The 19,854-nt window shown below is 38.1% G+C and overlaps 1 protein-coding gene across 2 annotated transcripts in view; it reads right to left on the bottom strand.

Moving 5' to 3' along the window:
- The window catches only part of NELL1 (neural EGFL like 1), a 910,206-nt gene that overhangs the window by 36,457 nt on the left and 853,895 nt on the right, over nt 1-19,854 (bottom strand). The window contains exon 16 of one of the 2 annotated variants that reach the window (XM_016920567.4): nt 4,817-4,957. The exons of the other annotated variant lie outside the window; for it this stretch is intronic. Coding sequence (XP_016776056.3) covers nt 4,817-4,957 — 141 coding nt within the window. The remainder of the gene's footprint in view (nt 1-4,816; nt 4,958-19,854) is intronic. 2 annotated transcript variants of the gene reach the window in all.

The raw sequence follows: 19,854 nt of genomic DNA, 5'->3' as shown, positions 1-19,854 counted from the left end.
GCTAACAGCACATAGTGTAACACACACCCACTTGGGCTTTAGGAGTTTCAGGCACCCATCCCTAGATATTACTGTGGGGCCAGAGCCCAAAAGTGCTTGCCCCAGCTCCTGCACCTCTGTATACTCCCCCTCCCATAAGGAGTTGGGAGCACATGGCAGGTGATCAGACAAGCCACATCTTTGTCACAAGTCCTACTAAGGGGGTCAGGGAACTCTCCCGTTTCACTACTCCAATGAATCTACCATGACACAGTTTGAGAATCCCTGCTTTACAGAATAAGACTTCATCAGGATTTTAACTAATGGAAATGGGGCTATGGGGATACTCAGGGAAAAGCACACAAGCAAAGGAGTAGAGGAAAGAGAATGCAGGATTTAGGAAGAGCAGAATAAGGACTTGAGCAGGCTCCAGTATCCATGCAAAGTATATGAGAGAACAAAGGAAAATAAAGTTTCATTTGTGGGAGCAATATTGTGGAAACTGATTGACATTCCGAGGAGTCTGAATCTTATTTTTAAAATATGCAAAGTAATGCTGCTTATACATGCCATTGTTAATTATATATTAGTTCTTCTCATTTCTAAATGACCCAGATAACTATGCCTAGACAAAAGAGCAATTGCTCACAACTTCTATATTAAAACTGAGAATCACTGACTCCTACCACTGCATCAAAACACAGAGTGCATTGTACCCTACAGTGCCAACAAATCACTGTCATTATCATCTTCTGCAAATATTAATTTACAAATTTTTGTGTACTATTTTCTCCTGGCATTACAAAGATATACAAGTTAAAGAGAGACAGACAAAGAGAGAGAGACAGAGAGAGAGACAGAAGAGACTAACTCTGATAAGCTCTTCAAGAATAGTGACTCTATCTGCCTCTGCAATACTAGGACTGGCCATTTCTTCAATCATATGTTACACTTTAAGAGAAAAAGGCAAATCTTAAACATTTCTTCTCATAAAATAAGAAATCTTGCAAGCATGCTGGTCTTTATGATATCAATATTATTCAAGCTTACAATAACAGATAAAATCAGTAGTGAAGGTGCTATTATCCTCATCTGACAAAAAGTGACATAGAGTGACATGAGACTATTCTTCTAAAAGCCTAAACTAATACATTTTAGATGATAACATATGCCATTGTCTGAAGAAAAAAACATAGCTGAGTACATGTTACAAACCACTTTTAAAAAAAATTGTAAGGGTTATTTTAGATGCTGATATTTCTTTTAAATGTAAGCATTAGTGGTTGATATTATTTAGGGTTTATTCAGATGTGCTCATTTTCAGTGCTATTAAGCTATGTTATTAAGACCCAGAATATGTCAGGTCATTAATCCTTCAAGAACAGACATCTTAACTTGTTCATAACCATATTCCCAGAAGACTCAAGGCAGTGCTGGCATGATGGTTGTTCTCAAAAAACATTTTTTTAAATAAAAGACTCATGGTTTTGTGATATTTAACATCTCATGTCATGCACCACAATCTATACCACACAACTAGTTATATCAAACAAAATAGAAAATAAATCTGATTTGATACAGTTTTGAACATCCATGCCTTCAATCATTTGACATATATGCATTGAATGCCTTCTCTTTGACTATATTATCTTAGGGGCTGCAAGTACAGTAGTAAAAGGCAAACAAGGTCTCTGCCCTCAAACAACTTGTTTGAGGCAAGAGAATATTACACACATGTGCATGTGAATACAAATGCTAAAAAGATATAAAAGAGTATTATAACAAAGTGAGTAGGGAAGGATTATTTCAGAGAAAAGTCAGGGAGGGTCTCCATGAAGAAGCAACATTTGTCTGAGACCTAATAACATGGCAGCCATACAACAAGAGAGGTGTTGAGAGCTCCAGACAGACAGAACAGTAAAGGCAAAGGCCCTGAAATTGGAATGAGCTTTTTGTCATGTTCAAGGCATGAAAAGATCAAAAAGCCTTATATATATAGGAAATGAGTCCAAGAAGCAGGCAGGAACAATATCATCTAAAACCATGAAGGCCATATAAAGTTAGAAATTTATTTTACACTCATTGGGAAGGCATTAGAAGGCCATAATAAGAAAGTGTCATTATCTGACTTACATAGTTGTTTGCCCAAGAAATATTCTGAACCAACAGAGTACTCCCAACTACCACAGAAATAACTAAGTGAGGGTCAGATTTCTGTCCTGATGAAGGATCATTTACAAATATTTTCCCAAAAGTGTGGAAATAAAAAGAAATTCAGACTATTACCCAAATTAAAAATGCCACTAATCCAAACGACTCCAACTCCAAGGAGTCCAGTTCACTGACATTTTCCTTTGCAAAACAGGGATCAGGTTGTAGATGAAGAAAGAGGCTCCTTGAGAGTGCGGGAATTTTACCGCATCCTTCAGACATGCCACTCAGCATGTTAGAGAGAAATGAGCACCAGGACAGGTGCCAGAGACATTTATGAGGGTGATAGGGCTCTACAGGTAACATTGAAACAAGAGGCATAAACTGAAACTATTCCTACATGTTCTCTTGACCTAGATCTGATCCTCAACTTGTATCCAAACCAGTTATGTGGCTGGGAATGAGGTGTCACCTTTCTGAGAGTGAGTTCTTTATTGATCACACGATATGATTGAATTTTCACATTTATTAAACAACAACCACCAAAGGGCCCCACTGAAGAAACAGAAGAAAAAAGCCCATTCGCTGCTCAATAGTCTAGTCAGAGAGCAAGTATATTGTACAAGTGAAGCTACTGAAACATACACCAAGGAAAAAGATCTAGAGTTAGCAGAAGAAAGGAGTGACAAGTCTTTGGAAGGCATCAAAGAATACTTCATGGGGACTTGGTGAAACGTGAGCTAAATTTAGGAAAATGAAATTCATATGTGAATCATCATGTTTCATCCCAGCCAGAGGGACAGCGTATATAAAGGCAGAGAAGTGTGCAGCCCCATGGCAGGTCCAAACAGTTATAAAATTGGTTTAACTATATTGAATACACATAGACACAAAGATAGGAACAAAAGATACTGAGGACTGCCTGAGGAGGGAAGAAAGGGGAAGGGTATGGTTTGGAAGGCTACCTATTGTGTACTATGCTCGCTACCTTGGTGACAGGATCATCTGTACACCAAGCCTCAGCAATGTGCAGTTCACCCAGGGAAGAAACCTGCACATGAATCCCTTGAACTTAAAAGTAGAAAAAATAATAAATAAAATTGGCTTAACTAGCTGGTCTCTAAGGTCCTTTGTGCACTAAAAAATCTAAGAGTCTCACCTTTTAATGATGTCAAATATTATCTGTAAAAATTAAAATTTTCTTTTAGCCACCATGCTTAATGTCATATGTTAATATTCTATTTTCATTTCTCAACAATAGCCATTTGACCTGTTCCTATTCATATAACATTGATTTACAATGAGCTGCATAAGTACAGAAGTACCTGGCAGTATATAAAGGAAAAGAAATATGAACAGAGTATGGGGTAGAATGCTGAATACACAGTGACGTTTAAAATAATAGCTAACATTTCTTGAACATTTAACAGATATTAACTCAATTATCACAACACTCATCTCAATAACATATAAACATTATTTCTATTTCACAGAGGAGATAGCTGAAATACAGACTGGATAAAAATGTACCCATGGTACATGACTTAGAAGCAGCAGAGCTAGAATTTGACTGCCAACATCTGGCCCCAAAGTCCACACTTTTAGTAACTATACTACATGCCTCTCAACAATAATGTCAAGACTATGGGGGATAATTCATGCCACGTGGCCATTGTTCTGTAATTCATCTTTGCTTTACATCAACATCAGTGGAGAAGTTGAAAAAACACTGACTATATCTCAGCAGCAGCCTTTAGAAAAAAAACAATATACCCTAAGCAGAGAAAACAAATTTTCAAAATCAAATTCCCACTTTCTAATTCAGCAAGCTGAACTTTGGGAACCCAAGGTCCGAATGCTTGCCCCCTAGATTGGTCCAAATCAGCATTAAGAATTCAACTAAGGTGACACAACATGAAAGAATTGGATTGGCTAAGGTTCTCATGGAAACAGTTATGTTTTTGATCAGTTGTTTGGATTTCATGAAAGTTGTAAGGTCTTGAAGGTGAATAACTCCATCTGCTAATTTCCCGTGTTCAGTATTTAACAGAACCACAAGAAGAGACCCGATAAAGCAGATTTTTCAAGAGATGATGGTGGCGGTAATAGCAACAATAATGTTAATGCAACTATATCATATATGTGCATCAATTCAAATCTTGCCATTTTTAAATAGGTGGTATTCTTGTTTAATCTTAATATATGTATCTTGTTATCCTCATTTTTACATATACACAGATGAAGGATTAGAGACTATAGTGACTCTTGCAGTATAAGAGATGAGATTCAAACTAAACTTTCTTAATCTAAATCCAGTATCCAGTATTATTTAATATTTCTTCATCTCTACAGTTGCCTCCCAAACTGTCAAAAATTTCAGCAAGTCATCATGATTTTCCTTAGAAAGAATTAAGACGACTAAGGTTTTCCTTAGAAAGAACAAAGCCATAACATATAGCCCCAGGTTTTGTTCCTCTGTCACAGTTTCTATATAAAAATTCTAGCACCCCACCTTGCATGATCCCTGGCCTAATCCCTGAATTGTAGAGGGAGAAAATTTGAAAACTGATGCATTTAACCAAGGAATGGTCATATTTTAACACTGGGAGCTGAACAGAGTACCAAAGCAAGCCACACCTCCTGCAAAGGTCCAAGCGGTTGGAGGGCATGCCTGAAAGCTGCTTACCAATACAGGACTCCCCGGACAGTGAATAGGTCCCATCGTCATGGAAACCGCTTCTGCACTCACAGTGGTACCACCCTGGCAGGTTAACGCAGCGGGAATGGTTGTGGCACTCAATGATTCCCTCTGAACATTCATCAATATCTGCCTCAGAGAAAAACACAAGCCCACCAGGATATTAATTTCTTTTGACACTAACCTTTCAGGAAATGCCTAAAACATGCTCATGTCAACATATCAATTAAAACTGTTTAGTCACCTTCAATGAAAGTCACTGGAAGAACCAAATCCCATATTTTTCAGAATTCAAACGAATTGAAAGCTTCATTCTTGGATGTTTTCTCTCATATTGAACAATGAATGAGAGCTTATGGTCACAAAAAAATCCTAACTCAAAAGCTGTGTTGTCTCTGAATAACTAAGAACTAAGTTGAGGGTGTTTGGCACAGTTTTGGTACTGGGTGTATATGACTTTTTTTTTGGATTAAAAATTTCTAAATTGGCAATTCCAGATTTTATGGTGTGTCCTTTGAAAATGTTTATGAACAAATAAGTTCAGGACACTCTGGATTAAATATTATTAAACTGATTTTTTTAAATGACAGCCCCAGAGACTTGTCATAATTATATGTCCTGCAAAGCTTTGAGATAACATTGATAATATGCACTGTTTCCTAAATTTATTTAGCTAATAATTACCTTTTCTTGGGATACCTTTAATATCTTGCAAAACTAGTGTTGTGGGGAACACAGTTTGGGAACTATCGTTCTATTTCTTTTAAAACTATGGATTGATTATGCTAGTCCATCAGAGATTCTCATTCTTCAATCATTCTTGAGGAAAGGAAGTCTCCTAGGCTTTTTTTGTTTATTTGTTTGTTTTTGTCTAGGATCTGGCTTTTTAGAATCACCAAATACCTGGTTCATGTATAGATTTTCTAGCACAAAGGCTTGCCTCTGCACTGAAGGAGATTGACACCGTTGCAGAAAACAGAGTTGCCAATTGTTAAACCAGGTTCAGTTCATTGTAACAGAATTTCTCCAAGTAATTATTTCTTAGAATGTAGCTACTGCTGCCTGGGAATCTTCTTTGAATTCTCTTGGAAATATCTGAAATATGGGACTCATATGAATATAAATTTAATTAACATTGGAATCTAACCCATAATGAACAAAATGTACTTTGCAATTTCTTTTAACAGGGCCTATAAGAGGCACCAGTTCAGGGGCAATCAGCTACCATTGGTTCTATTATCTTGACAAGTCCCGTGTTGTGCACCGGGCTGTTAATTTAGTTTGAAACTGGGTACTGTCATCTCAAGGCATTCTGGCCAAGTAAAGAGAGAAAAGGTGTAGTTTCTCATACTGTGCAACTCCAACTCAACGATCACCTTCTTCTTCTGTAGCATGTATTGTTCAGCCCAAAAAATCTTTTCACATACATCATCCCTTAGACTTCTAAATGCCCTCAGTCCCTAGGGTCTAATATTTGTATAGGATCTTCAGATATTGCAGTTAGGCTGTGTGTGTTTATTATAAATTCCCAGAAAATAAATTTCCAATCACCATGTAGATTGTCATACCTCAAATTTTACAGGTCCAGGTTCTCTGGGACATATGTTGGATCACTAAAAACTTTAAAACTTCAAGTACAGAAATGACTAAGGGCTGTGGCTCCTGGAGGGAAAGGGCTTATTCTAAATGACAGAATCAGCCCACTGCTTTTTGAATACCAGGAAACAAGAGACACACATATAAACAGACGGCTGATTATAGAGATGACTTCTCTATGTTAGGCTGAAGGATAACTCTGTAACAAAGCAGCAACCAATTCTACCTCTGACATTTATTTCCAAAGCTCTCAGAAAAACCAGTCATGATTAACACAGACCCTGTTGCCGACAGGCTGTGGACAATACTTTAGGTAATAGCCATGGTTAGCGTTTTGGGAAATCAGATACACAAATAGAAGCATCTCAACCAAAGCAATCATATGTCCTGGTTTGCCTGGAAAAGTCCTAGTTTACATCTACTTCCCTTTTACTCTCAAAACACCTGAGTTTGGAGGATAAATTATCTGATCAAATAAAGTAACTCCTTCAGCCCTAAATTCAATAGAACATTTCTAGGAAGAACAGAAGTGTTGAATGATGTGCAAATACTTTTTCAATTCACAGATATTTCTATTCCCAAAATGAAACGATAAGGAGTTTCCATGATTCAGCAGGGCAGAAGTTATCTGTATAGCACAGGAGTCTTTCAAAAGCAGTGAAGACAATCAGACAGTTACACATCTACAACTTCCCCAGGGACACTAGGGAATCCCTGGCTTGCATGGGAAATGAGAAAGTAGTGGAGAAGCCCATTTTGCCTGACAACTGTACTTTTCACAGATGATTCCAGAAACTCACTGGAAATAATCAGGTTCACATCACATGCTGGTGCCTAGGCTGTACATTCGTGTTCTCTGTGCAAGGTCTATAATTAAAGCCAGAAAATACATTTTTGTGTACCATATTGTACTTGAGAGGGGCTCACGTTTTCACTGTGTTCCTACCACTGGCTTTCTTCTGTGTAGGTAGTCACAGTAGTATATAAAGCAACCATCACAGACCCAAATATAGAAAACACTTGGAGGCTTTTCAGCAACACTTTGGGGAATTTACAAATTATAAATGATGGTTTCTTCCCAAGCTAGGTTGTGGCTGCCTTTGTCCTCAGAGGCAAAGATTTGTTTCTCCCAGTCAGCACTCCCTACAGGCAAACAAACAAGACAGAAGCTCTGGGAATGGGGTCTCTCTAAGTTCACTACAGAATCAACTCTCATTCAAGGAATTCTGATAAATTAGAGTGAGCCTGGCTGCACTCACAATGTGTCAACCATCCCAAAGGAAACAAACAAAAAGTCACCTTTCCTCCTACAGAAAGTCCTGAAATCTTGTTTAAATCTCAGTTTAATCCAGCACAGAGCTGAAAATGTGAACAAGGAAACAAGAGAAGCTGGGGGATTGTTGAGTGAGATACTATGGAGTATTCATTTCTGTATCCTCAGAGTCAAATGTCGACAACACAATAACTAACATATGGCCTGGGTCACACAGCTTACAAATGGTGAAATATAGTTCAAAACTAGCTAGAACTAGTTTTTGTCACAACTATCATATCTTGTTGACAAATCAAGAAAGGATTATTTACAGAAAGATAATACATTTGTTTAATTCTGTAAATATCTGTTGAGCTAAAAATATGTGCAAGGATTATTTTTGTGTTGTGTTCAATGCAAAAATGGATGAAATATGACTCCAAAAATCCAGGAGCTCATAATCAAAGGGAAGAACTATATATGTGTATGTGTGTGTGTGTGTTTGTGTTTTGTATTTCATACTAATAGTTAAAGTTTCAAACAACCACCAATATCACCAACTCCCTCCCCTAGTAACTCAGTATCTGTACACACATCTATTTTAGTACTTATCTTGTCCTATCACAGTGATTTCCTTTTTGTGTCTATCACTCAAATGCAAATTTTCCAAGAAAACAGACAACATTTTATGCAGGTTTACCTTGCTAGGGATACCTGGAAGTGGGAGTACCAAGCAATTTGAAAGTGCCCAATACAAGTCCCTGGGAATGAATGTATGAAAAAATAAATGACTGGTAGATTGAATGAAAGGAAAAATTAACAAAGGCTATAATGGAGATTTTCAAAATACCCCAAGATTTCCTGGTGTTCGCAAGTCACAAACTACAATGTCAATTCATAAAACTAAACAAAAAGTAAATTTAATATTTACATGTTATTTTCCTCTAAAAGACATCATGTAGTTTCTATTTAATACTTTGCTTCTACCTCTAATCTTTAGATATTTTAAGTGGGCAAAATAGATAACAAAAAAGTTATAATTGCAATGGTGTTATTAGGAGTAATTTTAATCATGATTATAATTATAATAATTATAACAATTTCTATAATTGTTGCAATGAAAAGTCCTACGTGTGCCATGAATTTTTCATTTACAATGAGAAACAGACGAATACCCAAGGTTTGTTTTCATAAAATGTATCCTAAGCAATACCTTTAATCGTATTTGGGGCATATGGTGAATTTCCTATAGAAAGCAATTTGCAAACAAATCCTTGAATTCCTGTAAAATCCATCTCTTGAGCTGGATGGATCTCTTCCTTTATCTAATCTCTTTCCTATTGGATTTGCAATTTGACAATTTATAAAACCAATAAAGGTTTTCTCAAAGCTTATTTTCAAAAAGGTATTTTCGTATTTCATACTAATAGTTAAAGCTTGCACTGAAGTAGTGGCTCAGGTTGTGGATAGATTATACCTTTCCTAAGAGTTTTTAGGGTGATATTGAGTCATGAGAAAAACTTTGATATTTTCATTCATTCAACAAAAGTTTATTGAGCACCCACCATGTGCTAGTACGTTTGCCCCATATACTAAGCACTGTATCATATCCTCTGATACAGACATAGAGAGATAAGGTCTCCGCCCTCCAGATACATAGAGTCTAGGGGGCAAATAGAATGTAAAAGAAAAATAAACTGTTGTTATAAATATAGACTTTAGAGACAAACATGACTTCAAATTCCTGCTTAATAATGCACTAATAATTAGTTAGATTTCGCAAGTCTTTGTTTTCTCATCTGTAGGTTGAGAATGATAAAATCGAACATCATGTGACTGTTAAACAAAAAAAGACTCTTAAGCACAGTCTGGATATTAACTTTGGACTAAATATTACTGCTATAAAACAGAAGACAGAATAAGTTGATTCTGAAAATAAATATATATATAATAATATCAACTTGCAATCAGGAAACTGGTTAGGACTAAGAGATTATTTCTGGATCCTTAAAAATATTCATTTGGATTTTGAGACAAGTGTAACCTTGTTAAGCATTCAGGAATAGAATCTATAAATCTATAATACATGCCTCATAAAGATTTAGATTCTCTTGGTCACCAAAAAACTTCACATAAGTTTGAGGAAGTAAAATCAGCAACATAAATTGTCACAAGTACAGCAAACACAAACCTGCTTATTTTCTGCTATTTGCTGAATGCCAGAATTGTACTGAACATAACATACAGAGACCCTGAGGCAGAAACAGGCTAGTTCTTCTATCTCTTGTTTTTCTTGGGTTCTTAGGGATGTGCCTGGAGCATGCTTCCTTTGAAGATATGTAAGGTCATGTGGCTGAGCTCTAGTTGCAGAGTTAGAAGTGATATAATTTCAATATGGGTCATAAAAATGCCTAATATGATCCTCCAGAATATTTCTACCTGCTCACTACAGGCCAATTTCCAGGAAAACCTTGGAAATCACGTATTGAAAATAGTACAACATTTTTCTGCCTGGCTTCCTGCAAGGCTATGTAGACCAGGGCCCTTCCACAGACCTGAAACTGTCATAGGCTATTTAGGTGAGTAAGAAATATATTTCTATTTTATTGAGCCATTACTGTTTGGAGTTGCTTTTTATTGCTAGCCAGCATTTCCCAATTATTATGAGAGACCCTTTTCCATATTCAGGGAAAAGACTGTGCTCAGGTTAGAACTCATACTGATGCAATATCTAAAAATAAAAACAGAAACAAGCAAACAAGGAAAAAAACCCAGCACTAATCACAGGTTATGTAGGCAGCTAAAGGAGTGGAAGAAGTTTTTTGCTAAAAGTCAAGAGTCAAGATAACACATAAAACAAGACAAAGCTTTGTAGTTAGATATGTTTGAGTTTGAATTCTGATTCTGTTACATGACTTTGACTTTGAGCAAGTTATTTATCTTTTTTGAGCTTCACTTTCTTTGGCTTTTAAATGATAACATAACTGTTTTAGTCCATTCTGTGTTGCTATAACAGAATACCTGAGATTGAGTAATTTATGAAGAAAAAAGATTTATTTTGCTCATGATCCTAGTGACTGAAAAGTCCAAGATTAGGTAGCTGCATTTGGTGGCGGTCTCAGCCTGCTTCAAGTCATTGTGGAAAAAAAAAAAAAGGCGGGGGTGGGTATGTGCAAAGAGATCACATGGCAAGAGAGGAAACAAGAGAGAGAAACTGATGAACCAGACTCCATGGGAGCTAATCGATTCCTGCCAGAGAGAACTCATTCACCCTCACGGGAGGGCATTACTCTGTGCATGAGGGCTATGCCTCCATGACCCAAACACCTCCTATTCGGCCCCCCTCCTAACACTCCACACTGGAGATCAAAATCAGCATGAATTTTGGTGGGAACAAATCACATCTAAACCACAGCAATTACCTATGTCATAATGCTGTTGTTTTAAAGATTGAATGAGATCAATCTGAAAACTACAAATCCAGGTAGACATTCATTAGGCAAGTGATATTTATCGTTCTGTAACTTATAATCCCCACATTTCAAGACAGTCCAAATCTCCAGGCTTCAGTTCCTTCTGTGTAAAATGAAAGGACTGTGCATTTATGGCCTCTATTAGTGTGATGGTTCATATTGAGTGTCAATTTTATTGGACTGAAGGATGCAAAGTATTGTTCCTGGGTGTGTTTGTGAGGGTGTTGCCAAAGGAGATTAACATTTGAGTCAATAGACTGGGAGAGGCAGACCCACCCTCAATCTGGGTGAGCACCATCTAATCAGCTTCCAGAGCAGCTAGGATAAAAGCAGGCAGAGGAACCTGGAAGGACTAGACTGGCCTGAATCTTCTGGCCTCCATCTTTCTCCTGTGCTGGATGCTTCCTGCCCGCAAATATCAGACTCCAAGCTCTTCAGCTTTTGGACTCTTGGACTTACACCAGAGATTTGCCAGGGACTCTCAGGGTTTCAGCCATAGGCTGAAGGCTGCACTATCAAATTCCCTACTTTTGAGGTTTTGAGACTTGGACTGGCTTCTTGGCTCCTCAGTTTGCAGATGGCCTATTGTGGGACTTTAGCTTGTGATCATGTGAGTCAATTCTCCTAATAAACTCCCATTCATATATTCATCTATCCTATTAGTTTTGTCCCTTTAGAGAACCCTGACTAATACAGATTTTGGTACTGAGAGTGGGGTGCTGCTGTAAAGGTGCCCAGAAATGTGGAAATGATTTTGGAACTGGGTAACAGGCAGATGTTGTAACACTTTGGAGGGCTCAAAAGAAGATAGGAAAATGTGGGGAAGTTTGGAACTTTCTAGAGACTCGGGATGCTCAGAAGACAGGAAGATATGGGAAAGTTTGAAACTTCCTAGAGACTGATTAAAGGGCTTTGACCAAAATGCTGATAGTGATATGGACAATAAAGTCCAGGCTGAGGTGGTCTCAGATGCAGATTAGGAACTTTTGGGAACTGGATTAAAGGTCACTTTTGTTACACAAAGAGACAGGCAGCATTTTTGCCCCTGCCCTAGAGATCTGTGGAACTTTGAACTTGAGAGAGATGATTTAGGGTATCTGGTGGAAGAAATTTCTAAGCAGCAAAGTATTCAAGAGGAAGCAGAGCATAAAAGTTTGAAAAATTTGCAGCCTAATGGTGCAGTAGAAGAGAAGACCCCATTTTCTGGGAAGAAATTCAAGCAGGCAGCAGAAATTTGCATAAGTAATGAGCCAAATGCTAATCACCAAGAGAATGAGGAAAGTGTTTCTGGGTCATGTCAGAGACCTTCCCAGCAGCTCCTCCCATCACAGGCCTGGAGGCCTAGGAGGAAAAAGTGTTTTTTGGGTCTGAGTCCAGGGCCCCTCTGCTGTGTGCAGCTTCAGGACTTGGTGCCCTGCATCCCAGCTGCTGTATCCCAGGCTAAAAGGGGCCAGTGTATAGCTCAGGCCATGGTTTCAGAGGGGGCAAGCTCTAACCCTTAACAGCTTCAATGTGGTGTTGAGCCTGTGGGTGCCCAGAAGTCAAGAATTGAGGTTTGGGAACCATCGCCTAGATTTCAGAGGATGTATGGAAATGCCTGGATGTCCAGGTAGAAATTTGCTACAGGGGCAGAGCCTTCATGGAGAACCTCTGCTAGGGCAGTACAAAAGGAAAATGTGGGATTGGAGCCCCCATACAGACTCCCCACTGAGGTACTGCCTAGTAGAGCTAGCTGTGAGAAGAGGGCCACCATCCTCCAGACCCCAGAATGGTAGATCCACTGACAGCTTGCAACACACATCTGCAAAAGTTGCAGACACTCAATGCCAGCCCTTGAAAGCAGCCAGTGGAAGAGGGGTGTACCCTGCAAAGCCACAGTGGCGGAGTTGTCCAAGGCTGTGGGAACCCAATTCTTCCATCAGTGTGACCTGGATGTGAGACATGGAGTCAAAGGAGATTATTTTGGACCTTTAAGATTTAATTACTGCCTCATTGGATTTCAGACTTGTGTGGGGCCTGTAGTCTCTTTGTTTTGGCCATTTCTCCCACATTAGTGTATTTACCCACTACCTGTACCCCCACTGTATCTAGGAAGTAAGTAACTTGCTTTGGATTTTACAGACTCATAGGTGGAAGAGGCTTGCCTTGTGTCAGATGAGACTTTGGACTTTAGACTTCTGAGTTAATGCTGAAATGAGTTAAGACTTTGGGGGACTGTTGGAAAGCCATGATTGGTTTTGAAATGTGAGAACATTAGATTTGGGAGGGATCAGGGCAGAATGATAGGGGCAGAAATCTCACCTTGCATTGTAGTAATCCCCATGTATCAAGGGTGGGGCCAGGTGGAGATAAAAGAATCATGGAGTCAGTTTTACCATATTGTTCTTGTGGTAGTGAATAAGTCTCATGAGATCTGATGGTTTTTATAAACGGGAGTTCCCCTGCACAAGCTCTCTTCTCTCCACCATGTGAGACTTGACTTTTCTTCTCATTCACCTTCTGCCATGATTGTGAGGCCTCCCCAGCCATGTGGAACTGTGAGTCAGTTAAACCTCTTTCCTTTCTAAATTACCCAGTCTCAGATATGTCTTTATTAGCAGCATGAGAAGAAACAAAAACAGCTACTTTTAATATTCTAGAATATGGGAGACCTTAGCTTTGGGCTCATAGCTTCTTCTGCTGCTAACCAGCTGAATGACTGCTAAAAGGTTTAAGGAACCTCTTTGTACCTCGGGTTCTTCATTAGGCAAATGGCAATTTTAAAAATACAAATTTTGTGTGCCTCACAAACAAGTTCCAATAAGGTATGAACAATCTCCGCAAAGTCAACTGATTGTCTCATAAAATATCTGGTGATGTCATTATTGCTGTTTCTTCTTTGTAAGTCCTTATTAGTAACTAGTTTTTGTGTATTAATCTGAAAGGTACTTGCTATTAACAGTGATGTCAATAGTATTGACAATATAGCTCTCTAACTTTCTTCAGTGACTCTGCACAAAATAATCCATTTCTTCCTGGATATGGCCGTCTAATTTTATCTCTGAAGCCTTTCTGTCTTTTCTCTAACAAACTGTGCTCAAATTCTTCCTAAAAGAACCCATCTGTTAACATTTCAACTCTCACCTTTATTCTGGAAACTCTCTGATCTATATCTCTAAGCTGACCTCTAACACAAACTCAGAAAGGCATTTACTATTGCCTATGGATTTGCAAATCTCATAGGTCTCTTCATTTCAAACTTATTCTGCCCAAAGCTTTACATGACACATGTGTTTCTATGTACCCAATTCATTTTCCTCCCCAGCACTCCTTCCTCACTGTCATTCCTCATAACCAATGAACAAAACTATTGAAATTTGACTGCTATGAAACTTGAAGATTTTAAAAACATGGAACTAAATCTTATTCACTCCAAGCCTGAAAATCCTATGATTCTGTGATTTTTAAAAATATCCTGCTCCTCTAGTAATTACAAATGATTCTTATTGTAAAAATCTCGTATCAGGCATTCAAAGCACAAACAATTTGACCTCACTTTGACTATCAATTTGCCTTTATTTCTCAAAATTCTTCATCATAAAACCTTTGCACTCTCTGGAGTGGTTGCTTTACGTACCCACCTATTCCATATTCCATTGAATTTGAGGCTTCCCGCCCTGCAAGTGATTGTTTTTAAATTAAAATCCAAGCACAAATCTTAATTCCACCAAGAAGTCCTCTTTCTTTTCTCTGAATTCCTATAGTGTTTAACAGTTCTACCACCCCATTTAATTCTGACATACATTCTATTTTAGAATACTCTATGATTCTTACAGTTTCTCTATTAAATAGGAAGAATTTTTGAACTTCCATCTATTAATAATTTACTATGTGTCAGGTTCTCTGACAAGTGCTTTATATTCACAACTCCATTTGATCTTCAGAATGCCTCTGAGATCATTTGAATTGCTCTAATTTTACTGAAAATGGAGGTGTACATGTTTAAATAACATACCCGCAGTAAAACATCTGGAAAGTGACAGAATGGGGATTTAAACCAAGGTCTACTTAACTCCCAAATACATACATTTAATCATTATACTATACAGCCTCTTCTACACTTGGGGGAATACATAGGACTTTGAAGAAACTATTAAAAATATGTTCAAAATGTAAAGAAAAAACATACTGAGTTGAATAGTGAACAGATTTCTGCTACCAACCAAGGTAGAGTAGCAGGGATTTAATTTGTTGTCTCATCTGAAACAAACAGGAACAAATGCATACATATACATATACGTATGTATATATGTTCTCATATATATATACACACACACACATATGAAAAAAGAGTTTTCAAGATACTGGAAATTAGGTAACTAAGAAAGTGATCCCCAAGAGACATAAAACAAATGATAAGAGTGCTACAAGTATCCTAGTGTACTACCTTGAGAGAGGTCCAGGCCATGGTAGAAGGAAGAAAACCCATGAGGAGCCTAGTTAGCTACCTGGTTTGAGGATACAAAGATGGGAATATAGGAAGACCAAGGCAAGCAGAGGTTATAAAGCAGAGTATTGGAGAGGAGATAGCTGAACAGAGAGGTAATTTTGAAGTTCTGCAGAGAATACCAGTCAGGTAATCAGCAAAGTGCTAATCAGAAAATAAGTGTGATGAAATTATCCAAAGCTGAAGAAAGACCACCAAAATGTATTAGAGGTAATAGAGCCTGGTGCTTACACAGGAAGAGGAACAGTGCATGCTTCCAAAAACAGACTGGGGAATCTCATAGGCATTGGATAATATTGGATCTACAATATATATTTTAAAAAATGCAAAATAGTAGACCCAAACCCAACCATATCAATATTTACAATAAATGTATATTTATTAAACACTTAAAGGCAAAGATGGTCAGACTAGTAAAAAGCAATACCCAATTTTTGCTGTATACAAACAATGTATTTTAGATACAGAAGCACAAACAAGTTAAACTAGAAGTATGGGGAAAGATATTCCATATAGACATGAATGATAAGAAAACTAGAATAGCTATATTGGTTTCAGAAAAAAATAAGATTCGGCTGGGTGCAGTAGCTCACGCCTGTAATCCCAGCTCTTTGGGAGGCCGAGGCGGGCGGATCACGAGGTCAGGAGATCAAGACCATCCTGGCTAACATGGTGAAACCCCGTGTCTACTAAAAATATACAAAAAAATCAGCCAGGCGTGGTGGTAGGCGCCTGTAGTCCCAGCTACTCGGGAGCCTGAGGTAGGAGAATGGCGTGAACCCGGGAGGCAGAGCTTGCATGAAGTGAGCCAAGATCGAGCCACTGCATTCCAGCCTGGGTGACAGAGCGAGACTCCGTCTCAAAAAAAAAAAAAAAAAAAAGAAAAAAATAGGATTCAAGATAAAGAAAATGTGCAAAGATAAAAAAGGTATTTCATAAAAAGAATGAATTGGCCAAGAAGATATAACACTCAAATATATAGATTTGAAAATTTTCTTTGTATAAATTTATGGGGTACAAGTATAACTTTGTTACCTGGCAATATTACATAGTGGAGAAGTCAGGGCTTCTCGTGTGTCCATCACGGGATGTACATGTACCCAGTAAGTAATTTCTCATCATCCACCTCCCCTCCCACCCCGCACACCTTCAGAGTCTCCATTTACTATCATTTCACATTGTACGTTCATGTGTACACATTATTTAGCTCCCACTTACAAGTGAGAACATGTGGCATTTGTCTTTCTATGTCTGACTTGTTTAACTTAGGACAATGGCCTCCAGTTTCATCTATGTTGCTGCAAAAGACATGACTTCATTTTTTACGGCTGGATAGTATTCCATTGTGTATATCTAACACATTTTCTTTAATCACCTGTTGATGCACAGTTAGGTTGATTCCTTATTGTCATTATTGCGAATAGTAGTTAAATTAAAAGATGATTGCAGGTTTGTTTGTTTTTTCTTTGAGACGGAGTCTCTCTCTGTCACCCAGGCTGGAGTGCAGTGGCGCCATCTTGGCTCACTGCAAGCTCCGCCTCCCGGGTTCATGCCATTCTCCTGCCTCAGCCTCCCCAGCAGCTGGGACTACAGGCAGGTATCTTTTTGATATAATGACTTTTTTCCTTTGGGCACAACAGAGTGAAGAGACAGTCTGCAGAATGGAAGAAAATATTTGCAAGCCATGGATCTGACAGGAAACGAATATCCGGAATTTACAAGGAACACAAACAACCCAACAACTAATCAAACAATCTCACCAATAAGTAGGCAAAAGATATGAATATACATTTTTCAAAAGTAGACATATGAATGACCAAAAGTATATGAAAAGATGCTCATGGCTATTAATCATCAGAGAAATTCAAATTAAACCACAAGATATCATTTTACACCAATCAGAATGGCTGTTATTAATAAGACAAAAATTAACAAATGTTGGCAAGGATTCAGAGAAAAGGAACACTTATACACTGTTGATGGGAATGTAAATTAGAACAGCCTCTATGAAAAACACTAGAACTAAAAATAAAACTACAATTTGATCCAGCAATTGATATATAATTTTAATGGCAAAACTTCAAAACACATGAAATGATAATAGAAGAACCAAAAGGAAAAAAATACAAATCTAGAGATTTTAACCTCTATTTCATTAATTGATACACCAAAAAAAATCACCAATATAGAAGACATGAACAATATTGGCATTTCTTGAACATTATACCCAATCACTGTAGCATAAACAGTTTTTACAAGTGCGTGTGGAATGTTGACCAAGATGGAAAAAAATCCTCGTTCATAAAACAATCCCCCCAAAATTCAAAAGCTTGAAATCTTACAGAGTGTGTGTTCTGGTCCCAACAGAATTAAACAGATATCAAATCAAAATATGATATTTAGAAAAGGTACAAATATTTGGAAATTACACCAGTTCCAAAAGCCAATGAATTAAAGAAGAAACTACAAGGAAAATATAAAATATTTTGGACTGAATGATATTATTAAACAACAGGCTACAATCTGTGGGAACCAGTTAAAGCAGTGCCTAGAAACAAATGTGTAGTGGTAATACTTACATTCAAAAGAGAGAAAAGTATAAAGCCATAATTTTAGATCTGTAAGAAACCAGTAAAAGTCAGGTACATAGATTTTTACCCTACATCTGGTCCTACCCACAGAATAGGGTATGTGAGATAGGATTAGTACCAACATAAGGGTAACCATAGGACTCTATTGAACTGAAAGAAATATTTCTAAATTTGCCCTGAGGCAGGATAGCCAGATGCATTTATTTTTAAATTAGAAACAAATGAGAGACCAAAAAATGTTTCTGCACATCAAAACCAAAGGAAGGAGTCAAGGACAAAGGTTGGAGGAGTGGTCAGGGAATACAGATCTGGGAGAATGGAAATTAGGTCAGCATGAGGTAAGGAGCAGGTGCATGGGGAGGGGCCGGGGCTGAGCACTTGAATCTTAAGCGGGTGCTGATGCACCTTTAGACACTGGGCCGTCTGTTGTAAGTGACACCTTAACCCTGCTTACCTCTCCTCTCCCAAAAGAAACATATTGGCTCACAAAATGTACAAGTGTTGGGGCTCTAGACTCTATGGGATCCATGCAACTAAGCAATACTATCAGGATTTAGGCTCCCTCTGTATCTCCACTCTTATCATCATCATATTACCACCCCTATAGGCCAGAACCTCTTCATGTAATGGCCTCCAGATGTTCTAGGCAAACATCATTTTAAATCTGTCAAAGGGAGAGATTCTTATCAATTGTATTGGCAAAAATCTAGGATTTGAGCCGCATTCATCTTGATTTGGTTACATGCTGAGTCCTGAAGTAGTTACTGGGATCATGTCTGGTTACCAGCCCACCCCTAGAGCAAGAGGTAAAATCAGCACTACTTGAGATATCTTAAACTGAGAATTTAGAAGGAGTTGTTCCTCAGAAACTATTGGAATGCCCTTACTAGGATAGGAACTGAATTCTGGTGAGACAAAATCCACAGATGTCCCTTAGGCCTCTTTTTATGTCAGTCCTACGGCATATTGTGAGATGGATGTATTGGCGGAAGAAATCATGCTACTTTGACAGCGTGTGTGTTTTCCTTTGGAATGCTCCTCTGTCTAAAGGGCACCTTCCATATCTCTCTTCTCCTATTAGTGCCAGATCAAAGTTGTTGTTGTTGTTGTTTTTCCCAAAGCGATTGATATGGGTATTTATTGTTGTCAAGAAGGTAAATTAAAAAGGTGTCAATGTCATCTTATGAACTATGTATGAAAGATACCTCTGAGGATTCTGGGAAAATAGCAGAGGAGTCAGCACCAGGAATCTCTCTCCCAACCTGGACTATAATTACACTGGCAGAATCTGCCTGATGATATAACAATTTTAGGACTCTGAAGTCTATTTGAAGGCTTGCAACTTCCAGGGGAAGGCTTCCAGGTACGTTTCAGTCAATTTTAGCCAGTAGAGTGGTAGCGGCTGTACATTCCCCATCCTTCATCCTGGGGGCAGGCACCATACAGATTTTGTCTTTCTGCTCTACCCTGAGTGATACACCTTCCACCTCCCACACATTCACTTTCAATTAGAAGAACCTTGACTTGCTTGCATAAAGAGTATTGCCCTCTTAATCTAAAAACAAAAACAAAAACAAAACAAAACAAAACAAAAAAACAAAAAAAAGGAAGCCTATCTCCTAGCCCAA

This window comes from Pan troglodytes, chromosome 9 (assembly GCF_028858775.2).
Source record: "Pan troglodytes isolate AG18354 chromosome 9, NHGRI_mPanTro3-v2.0_pri, whole genome shotgun sequence".
In the NCBI taxonomy this organism is placed as follows: Eukaryota; Metazoa; Chordata; class Mammalia; order Primates; family Hominidae; genus Pan; species Pan troglodytes.
Note: the sequence above shows the minus strand (reverse complement) of the source record. Positions and strands in the feature narration are given on the sequence as shown.